Here is a 12500-nt window from a genome sequence, read left to right as displayed (position 1 = left end):
CCTGCCCCAGCTCTCCCCTCTCCCTGCCCCAGCTCTCTCCTCTCCCTGCCCCAGCTCTCTCCTTTTCCTGCCCCAGCTCTCTCCTCTCATCTCCCTGCCCCAGCTCTCTCCTTTCCCTGCCCCAGCTCTCCCCTCTCCCTGACCCAGCTCTCTCCTTTTCCTGCCCCAGCTCTCTCCTCTCCTCTCCCTGCCCCAGCTCTCTCCTCTCCTCTCCCTGCCCCAGCTCTCTCCTTTTCCTGCCCCAGCTCTCTCCTCTCCCTGCCCCAGCTCTCTCCTCTCCTCTCCCTGCCCCAGCTCTCTCCCTCCCTGCCCCAGCTCTCTCCTTTTCCTGCCCCAGCTCTCTCCTCTCCCTGCCCCAGCTCTCTCCTTTTCCTGCCCCAGCTCTCCCCTCTCCCTGCCCCAGCTCTCTCCTCTCCCTGCCCCAGCTCTCTCCTTTTCCTGCCTCAGCTCTCTCCTCTCCTCTCCCTGCCCCAGCTCTCTCCTTTCCCTGCCCCAGCTCTCCCCTCTCCCTGCCCCAGCTCTCTCCTTTTCCTGCCCCAGCTCTCTCCTCTCCTCTCCCTGCCCCAGCTCTCTCCTCTCCTCTCCCTGCCCCAGCTCTCTCCCTCCCTGCACCAGCTCTCTCCTCTCCCTGCACCAGCTCTCTCCTCTCCCTGCCCCAGCTCTCTCCTCTCCTCTCCCTGCCCCAGCTCTCTCCTTTTCCTGCCCCAGCTCTCTCCTCTCCTCTCCCTGCCCCAGCTCTCTCCTTTCCCTGTCCCAGCTCTCCCCTCTCCCTGACCCAGCTCTCTCCTTTTCCTGCCCCAGCTCTCTCCTCTCCTCTCCCTGCCCCAGCTCTCTCCTCTCCTCTCCCTGCCCCAGCTCTCTCCTCTTCCTGCCCCAGCTCTCTCCTCTCCCTGCCCCAGCTCTCTCCCTCCCTGCCCCAGCTCTCTCCCTCCCTGCCCCAGCTCTCTCCTTTTCCTGCCCCAGCTCTCTCCTCTCCCTGCCCCAGCTCTCTCCTTTTCCTGCCCCAGCTCTCCCCTCTCCCTGCCCCAGCTCTCTCCTCTCCCTGCCCCAGCTCTCTCCTTTTCCTGCCCCAGCTCTCTCCTCTCCTCTCCCTGCCCCAGCTCTCTCATTTCCCTGCCCCAGCTCTCCCCTCTCCCTGCCCCAGCTCTCTCCTTTTCCTGCCCCAGCTCTCTCCTCTCCTCTCCCTGCCCCAGCTCTCTCCTCTCCTCTCCCTGCCCCAGCTCTCTCCTTTTCCTGCCCCAGCTCTCTCCTCTCCCTGCCCCAGCTCTCTCCTCTCCTCTCCCTGCCCCAGCTCTCTCCCTCCCTGCACCAGCTCTCTCCTCTCCCTGCACCAGCTCTCTCCTCTCCCTGCCCCAGCTCTCTCCTCTCCTCTCCCTGCCCCAGCTCTCCCCTCTCCCTGCCCCAGCTCTCCCCTCTCCCTGCCCCAGCTCTCTCCTTTTCCTGCCCCAGCTCTCTCCTCTCCCTGCCCCAGCTCTCTCCTCTCCCTACCCCAGCTCTCTCCTCTCCCTTCCCCAGCTCTCTCCTCTCCTCTCCCTGCCCCAGCTCTCCCCTCTCCCCTCTCCAGCTCTCTCCTCTCCCTGCCCCAGCTCTCTCCCTCCCTTTCTCTTCTTCTAAGATGATCTCTCTTCTCTCCACTAGCTCCACTGTCTTCCCTCCCTCCAGTCCTCCATCCCTCCCCCTCCCGCACTCACTCACTAACTTCCCTCCCTCCAGTCCTCCATCCATCCCTCTCTCCCTCCCTCCCTCCCCCACTCACTCACTGTCTTCCCTCCCTCCAGTCCTCCATCCCTCTCTCCCTCCCTCCCCCACTCACTCACTGTCTTCCCTCCAGTCCTCCATCCCTCTCTCCCTCCCTCCCCCACTCACTCACTGTCTTCCCTCCCTCCAGTCCTCCATCCCTCCCCCTCCCCACTCACTCAGTCTCCCTCACTCCCTCCAGTCCTCCATCCATCCCTCTCTCCCTCCCTCCCCCACTCACTCACTGTCTTCCCTCCCTCCAGTCCTCCATCCCTCTCTCCCTCCCTCCCCCACTCACTCACTGTCTTCCCTCCCTCCAGTCCTCCATCCCTCCCCCTCCCCACTCACTCAGTCTCTCTCACTCCCTCCATCCCTCCCTCCCCCTGCTGTAAAGCCCTATCCGCAAAGGGAAATTCAATTACTGGGATTCATATACACGGGGATCACACGCTGCATTACATAACATGGCCAAACAGAGGGACAGTGTGTGTGTGTGTGTGTGTGTGTGTGTGTGTGTGTGTGTGTGTGTGTGTGTGTGTGTGTGTGTGTGTGTGTGTGTGTGTGTGTGTGTGTGTGATTGGGGGTCATTCTAGAAATATCTCTCTGGAGTAAAGGTTGGAGAATACATACACAGTTTTTATTTTCCTATTCACTCCTCCTATCACTCCTACACTAAGAGACAATCCACAGCCAAGATTGACGCACACAAACGGATGAAGTTAAATAGTATTCTATTTAGTTAAATAGTATTCGATTCAGTTAAATAGTATTCTATTCAGTTAAATAGTATTCTATTTAGTTAAATAGTATTCTATTCAGTTAAATAGTATTCTATTCAGTTAAATAGTATTCTATTTAGTTAAATAGTATTCTATTCAGTTAAATAGTATTATTTTTAGTTAAATAGTATTCTATTCAGTTAAATAGTATTCTATTCAGTTAAATAGTATTCTATTTAGTTAAATAGTATTCTATTCAGTTAAATAGTATTATTTTTAGTTAAATAGTATTCTATTCAGTTAAATAGTATTCTATGCACATGAGGGGCAGTCACTATTAAACACAAACAAAGCAAAGGACAAGGAAGAAAAAGATACATAAGTCACGACTTCCGCAGAAGTTGTGGTCTCTCCTTGTCCGGGCGGCGTTCGACATCACCGGCTTTCTAGCCTCCACTGATCTACATTTCTTTTTCCATTTGTTTTGTCTGTGTTGTACACACCTGGTTCCCATTACGTTTGAATTATTTCCCTATTTAACCCTCTGGAGCCATCATGGTTTTGTGTGTGTTTATTGTTGTCAGTTGTCTCGTTTATGTGATTCTGGATTTTCGTTCCCCTTGTTGGAAGATTATTTTTGAGTAAAGTTACTATTATTACTCATCTCTGTGTCCTGCGCCTGACTCCGCCTTACCCACATCACCTAGACTCTGACAGAAACATGCACCTTCAATGGAGTCAGCAGGTGCACACAGCCCTCCTCTACCTATGAAGGAGCGCGTCCAGCAGCACGCGACTATGTTGCAAAGTCTCTGCACAGCCATGGATCGCGTGCTGCAAACCATTGAGCGATGGGAGAGAGGAGGTTTTCCAGCAACCCCATCATCATCACCCCAGCTCCCACAACAACCCACACCGCTGTCCACCCCTCCTTCACCTGGATCCAGTGGGATTTGGCTCGCGCTCCCGAGGGTATACAATGGAATGGCTGCCGGGTGCCAGGGGTTCCTACTCCAGCTGGGGCTCTACCTGGCAACCGTTCACCCAGCTCCTTCGGGACGAGAGAGTGTGAACGCACTCATCTCCTGTCTGACTGGTAGAGCACTCGAATGGGCCAACGTAGTATGTAGAAGGGAAGGACCGACGTTGGACAATTATGAGGATTTTACCCACCGCTTCTGGGCGGTTTTTAATCATCTACCTGAAGGGAGAGCGGCTTGTATCATCTCAGACAGAGGATGAGGAGCCCACAAGACTTCCCTCTGGACTTCGAACTCTGACCGCCGGTGTGGGACGGAATGAGCTGGCCCTGATCGACCACTACAGGTGTGGTCTACGCCCTCGTAGGGAACTAGCCTGCAGGGACACCACGCTACCTTTGACCAGCTGGTGGACCTATCAATCAGGCTGGATAACGTGTTGGTCTCCCGCGGACGTCTGGATCGGGATCTGTCAGTTCCATCCCTTCCATCCCTCAGCACCTCAGATCCGATGCCGATGGAGCTGGGAGGTGCTGCTATGAGGGGGACCGGAGGGGGGGTCATTCCCTGCACCACCTGTGGCCACAGAGGGCACACAGCTGGTCGGTACTGGGGAGGTTCTCCAGGCAGTCGAGGCAGCAGGCAGGGCACTGGTGGATCATCCCAGGTGAGTAGGCACTCGACTCACCCAGAGCTTCCTGTTTTGCACCTGTGTGTATGAATAGAATTTCCTGAGTTTTCCCCGCATTCCCAGCATAAGGCGCTAGTAGATTCAGGTGCAGCTGGGAACTTTATTGATCATTCATTTGCAATTAGATCAGGGATCCCTATTGTTCCTGTTGATGTGCCCTTCCCTGTACATGCCTTAGATAGTCGTCCTTTAGGGTCGGGGCTGATCAGGGAGGTCACAGCTCCACTATGTATGATAACGCAGGGGGATCATAAGAAGAGAATTAGTCTCTTTCTGATCGATTCACCTGCGTTTCCTGTGGTGTTGGGGCGTCCCTGGTTGGCCGATCATGTCCCCACTATTTCATGGAAACAGGGGGCTCTCAAGGGATGGTCACGTCAGTGCTCAGGGAGGTGTGTAGGTGTTTCCATAGGTGCAACTACAGTGGAGAGTCCAAACCAGGTCTCCACCATGCACATCCCCCTGAATAAGCCAATTTAGCTCTCGCCTTCTGTAAAAAGAAGGTGACTCAACTACCACCCCATCGACGGGGGGGATTGTGCGATAAATCTCAGGGTAGACACAGCACTTCCAAGGAGTCACGTGTATCCCGTCACAGGAGGAGACGACGGCTATGGAAACATATGTTTCCGAATCCCTGGGGCAGGGGTACATTCAGCCCTCCACTTCACCTGCCTCCTCGAGTTTCTTTTTTGTGAAGAAGAAGGATGGAGGTTTACGCCCGTGTATTGACTATCAAGGTATAAATCAGATCACAGTGAAGTACAGTTACCCCGCTGCCTGTCATAGCCAGTGTGACAGAGTCATTGCACGGGGCGCTTCTTCACAAAATTGGATCTCAGGAGCGCTTACAACCTGGTGCGTATCCGGGAGGGGGACGAGTGGAAGACGGCATTTAGTACCACCTCAGGGCACTATGAGTACCTCGTCATGCCGTACGGGTTGATGAATGCTCCATCAGTCTTTCAATCCTTTGTAGGCAAGATTTTCAGGGACCTGCACGGGCAGGGTGTAGTGGTGTATTTACAGTGGGGCAAAAAAAGTATTTAGTCAGCCACCAATTGTGCAAGTTCTCCCACTTAAAAATATGAGAGAGGCCTGTAATTTTCAGCATAGGTACACTTCAACTATGACAGACAAAATGAGAAGAAAAAAATCCAGAAAATCACATTGTAGGATTTTTAATGAATTTATTTGCAAATTATGGTGGAAAATAAGTATTTGGTCAATAACAAAAGTTTATCTCAAAACGTTATTATATACCCTTTGTTGGCAATGACAGAGGTCAAACGTTTTCTGTAAGTCTTCACAAGGTTTTCACACACTGTTGCTGGTATTTTGGCCCACTCCTCTATGCAGATCTCCTCTAGAGCAGTGATGTTTTGGGGCTGTTGCTGGGCAACACGGACTTTCAACTCCCTTCAAAGATTTTCTATGGGGTTGAGATCTGGAGACTGCCTAGGCCACTCCAGGACCTTGAAATGCTTCTTACGAAGCCACTCCTTCATTGCCCGGGCGATGTGTTTGGGATCATTGTCATGCTGAAAGAACCAGCCACGTTTCATCTTCAATGCCCTTGCTGATGGAAGGAGGTTTTCACTCAAAATCTCTCATACATGGCCCCATTCATTCTTTCCTTTACACGGATCAGTTGTCCTGGTCCCTTTGCAGAAAAACAGCCCCAAAGCTTGATGTTTCCACCCCTATGCTTCATAGTAGGTATTGTGTTCTTTGGATGCAACTCAGCCTTCTTTGTCCTCCAAACACAACGAGTTTAGTTTTTACCAAAAAGTTCTATTTTGATTTCATCTGACCATATGACATTCTCCCAATCTTCTTCTGGATCATCCAAATGCTCTCTAGCAAACGTCAGACGGGCCTGGACATGTACTGGCTAAAGCAGGGGGACACGTCTGGCACTGCAGGATTTGAGTCCCTGGCGGCGTAGTGTGTTACTGATGGTAGGCTTTGTTACTTTGGTCCCAGCTCTCTGCAGGTCATTCACTAGGTCCCCCCGTGTGGTTCTGAGATTTTTGCTCACCGTTCTTGTGATCATTTTGACCCCACGGGGTGAGATCTTGCGTGGAGCCCCAGATCGAGGGAGATTATCAGTGGTCTTGTATGTCTTCCATTTCCTAATAATTGCTCCCACAGTTGATTTCTTCAAACCAAGCTGATTACCTATTGCAGATTCAGTCTTCCCAGCCTGGTGCAGGTCTACAATTTTGTTTCTGGGGTCCTTTGAAAGCTCTTTGGTCTTGGCCATAGTGGAGTTTGGAGTGTTACTGTTTGAGGTGGTGTGGGAGGTGGACGCGGACATCGAGTGGGCGTTACGTACAGAGCCCACTCCCCCACAGTGTCCAGTTGGGTGTCTGTACGTTCGTCTGATGTCCGCGATCATTTGATCTGTTGGGCTCACACGTCACCCTCCTCTGGTCATCCTGGCATCGGTCAGACAGTGCGCTGTCTTAGCTAAGGACGTGAGGGTTTATGTTTCCTCCTGCACGGTGTGCGCTCAGTGCAAGGCACCTAGACATCTGCCCAGAGGGAAATTACAACCGCTACCCATTCCACAATGGCCGTGGTTACACCTATCGGTGGATTTCGTGACGGATCTTCCTCCGTCACAAGGAAACACCACGATCCTGGTTGATGTGGATCGGTTTTCTAAGACCTGCCGTCTCCTTCCTTTCCCCGATCTCCCTACGGCTCTACAGACTGTGGAGGCCCTCTTTACACACGTCTTCCGGCACTACGGGGTGCCTGAGGATAAAGTTTCTGATCGGGGTCCCCAGTTCACGTCTAGGGTCTGGAGGGCGTTTATGGAACGCCTGGGGGTCTCAGTCAGTCTCACCTCAGGTTTTCACCCCGAGAGTAATGGGCAGGTGGAGAGAGTTAACCAGCACGTGAGTAGGTTTCTGCAGTCCTATTGCCAGGACCGGCCGGGGGAGTGGGCGGCTTTCATCCCCTGGGCAGAGATGGCCCAAAACTCCCTCCGCCACTCCTCCACTAACCTATCTCCTTTTCAATGTGTACTAGGTTATCAGCTGGTCCTGGCACCATGGCATCAGAGCCAGATTGAAGCTCCTGCGGTGGATGAATGGTTTCGGCGCTCAGAGGAAACCTGGGACGCTGCCCATGTGCGCCTGCAACGGGCCATCAGGTGGCAGAGGGCGAGCGCCGACCGCCACTGCAGTGAGGCCCCGGTGTATGCACCGGGGAACCGGGTCTGGCTCTCGACCCGAAACCTACCCCTTCGCCTGCCCTGCCGGAAGCTGGGTCCGCGGTTTGTGGGGCCATTTAAAGTCCTGAGGAGAGTGAACGAGGTTTGTTATAGGTTACAGCTCCCTCCTGATTACCGTATTAACACCTCGTTCCATGTGTCTCTCCTCAGGCCGGTGGTGGCTGGTCCGCTCCAGGAGTCTGAGGTGTGGGAAGTTCCTCCACCCCCTCTGGACATCGAGGGGGCCCCGGTGTACACCGTACGAGCCATCATGGACTCAAGGCATCAGGCAAGGGGCCTTCAGTACCTTGTGGAGTGGGAGGGGTACGGTCCGGAGGAGAGATGCTGGGTGCCGGTGGAGGACATCCTGAACCCTTCCTTACTTCACCGTCTCCGCCCTGATCGTCCTCCGGGTCGCGACCCCGACACCGTTTATGTTTATGTATGTTTATGTTCTCCTTGTTGGAAGATTATTTTTTAGTAAAGTTACTATTATTACTCATCCCTGTGTCCTGCGCCTGACTCCGCCTTACCCACATCACCTAGACTCTGACAACATAGAAACAAAGAGAGAGAGCGAGAGAAAGAGAGAGAGAGGGGGGAGAGAGAGAGAGAGAGAGAGGGAGAGAGAGAGAGACAAAGAGAGAGAGAGAGAGAGAGAGAGAGAGACAAAGAGAGAGAGAGAGAGAGAGAGGTACAAAGAGTTCTGAGAGGTGTATAGAGAGGTGTATAGAGAGAGGTGTATAGAGAGAGTTGTATAGAGAGAGGTGTATAGAGTTCTGAGAGGTGTATAGAGAGAGAGGTGTATAGAGTTCTGAGAGGTGTATAGAGAGAGAGGTGTATAGAGTTATGAGAGGTGTATAGAGAGAGTTGTATAGAGAGTGGTGTATAGAGAGAGGTGTATAGAGAGAGGTGTATAGAGAGAGGTGTATAGAGAGAGGTGTATAGAGAGAGGTGTATAGAGAGAGGTGTATAGAGTTCTGAGAGGTGTATAGAGAGAGAGGTGTATAGAGTTATGAGAGGTGTATAGAGAGAGAGTTCTGAGAGGTGTATAGAGAGAGAGAGGTGTATAGAGTTATGAGAGGTGTATAGAGAGAGAGGTGTATAGAGTTATGAGAGGTGTATAGAGTTCTGAGAGGTGTATAGAGAGAGAGGTGTATTGAGTTATGAGAGGTGTATAGAGAGAGGGGTGTATAGAGTTATGAGAGGTGTATAGAGTTATGAGAGGTGTATAGAGTTCTGAGAGGTGTATAGAGAGAGAGGTGTATTGAGTTATGAGAGGTGTATAAAGAGAGGTGTATAGAGAGAGGTGTATAGAGAGAGGTGTATAGAGAGAGGTGTATAGAGTTATGAGAGGTGTATAGAGAGAGGTGTATAGAGAGAGGTGTATAGAGTTATGAGAGGTGTATAGAGAGAGGTGTATAGAGAGAGAGGTGTATAGAGAGAGGTGTATAGAGTTATGAGAGGTGTATAGAGAGAGAGTTCTGAGAGGTGTATAGAGTTATGAGAGGTGTATAGAGTTATGAGAGGTGTATAGAGAGAGAGGTGTATAGAGAGAGAGGTGTATAGAGAGAGGTGTATAGAGAGAGGTGTATAGAGAGAGGTGTATAGAGAGAGAGGTGTATAGAGTTATGAGAGGTGTATAGAGAGAGGTGTATAGAGTTATGAGAGGTGTATTGAGTTATGAGAGGTGTATAGAGAGAGAGGTGTATAGAGAGAGGTGTATAGAGAGAGGTGTATAGAGAGAGAGGTGTATAGAGTTATGAGAGGTGTATAGACAGAGAGGTGTATAGAGTTATGAGAGGTGTATAGAGTTCTGAGAGGTGTATAGAGAGAGGTGTATTGAGTTATGAGAGGTGTATAGAGAGTGGTGTATAGAGAGAGGTGTATAGAGAGAGGTGTATAGAGTTATGAGAGGTGTATAGAGAGAGAGGTGTATAGAGTTATGAGAGGTGTATAGAGAGAGAGGTGTATTGAGTTATGAGAGGTGTATAGAGAGGTGTATAGAGAGAGGTGTATAGAGAGGGGTGTATAGAGAGAGGTGTATAGAGAGAGGTGTATAGAGAGAGGTGTATAGAGAGAGAGGTGTATAGAGAGAGGTGTATAGAGAGAGGTGTATAGAGAGAGAGGTGTATAGAGAGAGAGGTGTATAGAGAGAGGTGTATAGAGAGAGGTGTATAGAGAGATGTGTATAGAGAGAGGTGTATAGAGAGAGGTGTATAGAGAGAGGTGTATAGAGAGAGGTGTATAGAGAGAGAGGTGTATAGAGAGAGAGGTGTATAGAGAGAGGTGTATAGAGAGTGGTGTATAGAGAGAGGTGTATAGAGAGAGGTGTATAGAGAGTGGTGTATAGAGGTGTATAGAGAGAGGTGTATAGAAGGAGGTGTATAGAGAGGGGTGTATAGAGAGAGGTGTATAGAGAGAGGTGTATAGAGAGAGGTGTATAGAGAGAGGTGTATAGAGAGAGAGGTGTATAGAGAGAGGTGTATAGAGAGAGGTGTATAGAGAGAGAGGTGTATAGAGAGAGAGGTGTATAGAGAGAGGTGTATAGAGAGAGGTGTATAGAGAGATGTGTATAGAGAGAGGTGTATAGAGAGAGGTGTATAGAGAGAGGTGTATAGAGAGAAGTGTATAGAGAGAGAGGTGTATAGAGAGAGGTGTATAGAGAGAGGTGTATAGAGAGTGGTGTATAGAGAGAGGTGTATAGAGAGAGGTGTATAGAGAGAGAGGTGTATAGAGAGAGGTGTATAGAGAGTGGTGTATAGAGAGAGGTGTATAGAGAGAGGTGTATAGAGAGTGGTGTATAGAGGTGTATAGAGAGAGGTGTATAGAGAGAGGTGTATAGAGAGTGGTGTATAGAGAGAGGTGTATAGAGAGAGGTGTATAGAGAGTGGTGTATAGAGAGAGGTGTATAGAGAGTGGTGTATAGAGAGAGGTGTATAGAGAGAGGTGTATAGAGAGAGAGGTGTATAGAGAGAGGTGTATAGAGAGTGGTGTATAGAGAGAGGTGTATAGAGAGAGGTGTATAGAGAGTGGTGTATAGAGGTGTATAGAGAGAGGTGTATAGAAAGAGGTGTATAGAGAGAGGTGTATAGAGAGAGGTGTATAGAGAGAGGTGTATAGAGAGAGATGTATAGAGAGTGGTGTATAGAGAGGGGTGTATAGAGAGAGGTGTATAGAGAGAGGTGTATAGAGAGAGGTGTATAGAGAGTGGTGTATAGAGAGAGGTGTATAGAGAGTGGTGTATAGAGAGAGGTGTATAGAGAGAGGTGTATAGAGAGAGGTGTATAGAGAGAGGTGTATAGAGAGTGGTGTATAGAGAGAGGTGTATAGAGAGAGGTGTATAGAGAGAGGTGTATAGAGAGAGATGTATAGAGAGTGGTGTATAGAGAGGGGTGTATAGAGAGAGGTGTATAGAGAGAGGTGTATATAGAGAGAGGTGTATAGAGAGTGGTGTATAGAGAGAGGTGTATAGAGAGAGGTGTATAGAGAGAGGTGTATAGAGAGTGGTGTATAGAGAGAGGTGTATAGAGAGAGGTGTATAGAGAGAGGTGTATAGAGAGTGGTGTATAGAGGTGTATAGAGAGAGGTGTATAGAGAGAGGTGTATAGAGAGAGGTGTATAGAGAGAGGTGCATAGAGAGAGGTGTATAGAGAGAGGTGTATAGAGAGAGGTGTATAGAGAGAGGTGTATAGAGAGTGGTGTATAGAGAGAGGTGTATAGAGAGTGGGATGAACAAGCCTGGAGAAAGAAAAAGCCACCAAGGGTAACGGTCATGCTCTGGATTCCGGATTGCGTGTGCACGTGTGCATGTATAATGTGTGTGTGTGTACCAAGGGATCCGGTCCTGTGCAGGGTGAGGTAGGGCCTGTCGCGGTCCAGGCCTGGGTTGTCTCTGCGCAGGGCAGCGGTGCGGCCAAGGTGGCCAGCGTACTGACGCAGGAAGGACGGAGCGCTGTGAGAGGCTGGGGGATGTATACTAACAGGACACACCACCATGGGCTCTGAGAGAGAGAAGGAGGGAGAGAGGGAAGGGAGGAGGGAGAGGGAGGAGGGAGAGAGGGAACGGTAGAGAGAGAAGGAGGAGGGAGAGAGGGAAGGGAGGAGGGAGAGGGAGGAGGGAGAGAGGGAAGGGAGGAGGGAGAGAGAAGGAGGAGGGAGAGGGAAGGGAGTAGGGAGAAGGAGGAGAGAGAGAGGAAAGGGAGGAGGGAGAGGGAGGAGGGAGAGAGGGAAGGGAGGAGGGAGAGGGAAGGGTAGAGAGAGAGGGAGGAGGGAGAGTGAGGAGGGAGAGGGAGGAGGGAGAGAGGGAAGGGAGGAGGGAGGGAGGGAGAGGGAGTAGGGAGAGGGTTGAGGGAGAGAGGGAAGGGAGGAGGGAGAGGGAGGAGGGAGAGAGGGAAGGGAGGAGGGAGAGGGAAGGGTAGAGAGAGAGGGAGGAGGGAGAGGGAAGGAGGAGGGAGAGAGAGAAGGGAGGAGGGAGGGAGAAGGAGGAGGGAGAGGGAGGAGGGAGAGAGAGAAGGGAGGAGGGAGGGAGAAGGAGGAGGGAGAGGGAGAGGGAAGGAAGTAGGGAGAGGGAGGAGGGAGAGAGGGAAGGGAGGAGGGAGAGGGAGGAGGAAGGGAGGAGGACAAGAAGAAAATGAGAGAAGAGGGAGAGAAAGGGAGAAAAAAGGGGACAGATAAAGACCAGGCAGAAGGAGCTGACAGCAGAGATATGGACAGAAGCAGTAGTCATGATAGTAGAGGGAGCTGACTGACAGCAGAGATATGGACAGAAGCAGTAGTCATGTTAGTAGAGGGAGCTGACTGACAGCAGAGATATGGACAGAAGCAGTAGTCATGTTAGTAGAGGGAGCTGACTGACAGCAGAGATATGGACAGAAGCAGTAGTCATGTTAGTAGAGGGAGCTGACAACAGAGATATGGACAGAAGCAGTAGTCATGTTAGTAGAGGGAGCTGACTGACAGCAGAGATATGGACAGAAGCAGTAGTCATGTTAGTAGAGGGAGCTGACTGACAGCAGAGATATGGACAGAAGCAGTAGTCATGTTAGTAGAGGGAGCTGACAGCAGAGATATGGACAGAAGCAGTAGTCATGATAGTAGAGGGAGCTGACTGACAGCAGAGATATGGACAGAAGCAGTAGTCATGTTAG

At 50.9% G+C, this 12500-nt stretch overlaps 1 protein-coding gene across 8 annotated transcripts in view; it reads right to left on the bottom strand.

The window, feature by feature from the left end:
• LOC139368888 (cyclin-dependent kinase 17-like) overlaps positions 1-12500 on the bottom strand; it is a 119480-nt gene that overhangs the window by 80596 nt on the left and 26384 nt on the right. For 4 of the 8 annotated variants that reach the window (XM_071108357.1, XM_071108356.1, XM_071108358.1 and 1 more), the window contains exon 3: positions 11184-11354. The exons of the other annotated variants lie outside the window; for them this stretch is intronic. In XM_071108357.1, the coding sequence (XP_070964458.1) occupies positions 11184-11354 (171 nt within the window). The remainder of the gene's footprint in view (positions 1-11183; positions 11355-12500) is intronic. 8 annotated transcript variants of the gene reach the window in all.

The sequence above is a fragment of the Oncorhynchus clarkii genome, chromosome 16, assembly GCF_045791955.1.
Source record: "Oncorhynchus clarkii lewisi isolate Uvic-CL-2024 chromosome 16, UVic_Ocla_1.0, whole genome shotgun sequence".
NCBI classification, from domain to species: domain Eukaryota; kingdom Metazoa; phylum Chordata; class Actinopteri; order Salmoniformes; family Salmonidae; genus Oncorhynchus; species Oncorhynchus clarkii.
Note: the sequence above shows the minus strand (reverse complement) of the source record. Positions and strands in the feature narration are given on the sequence as shown.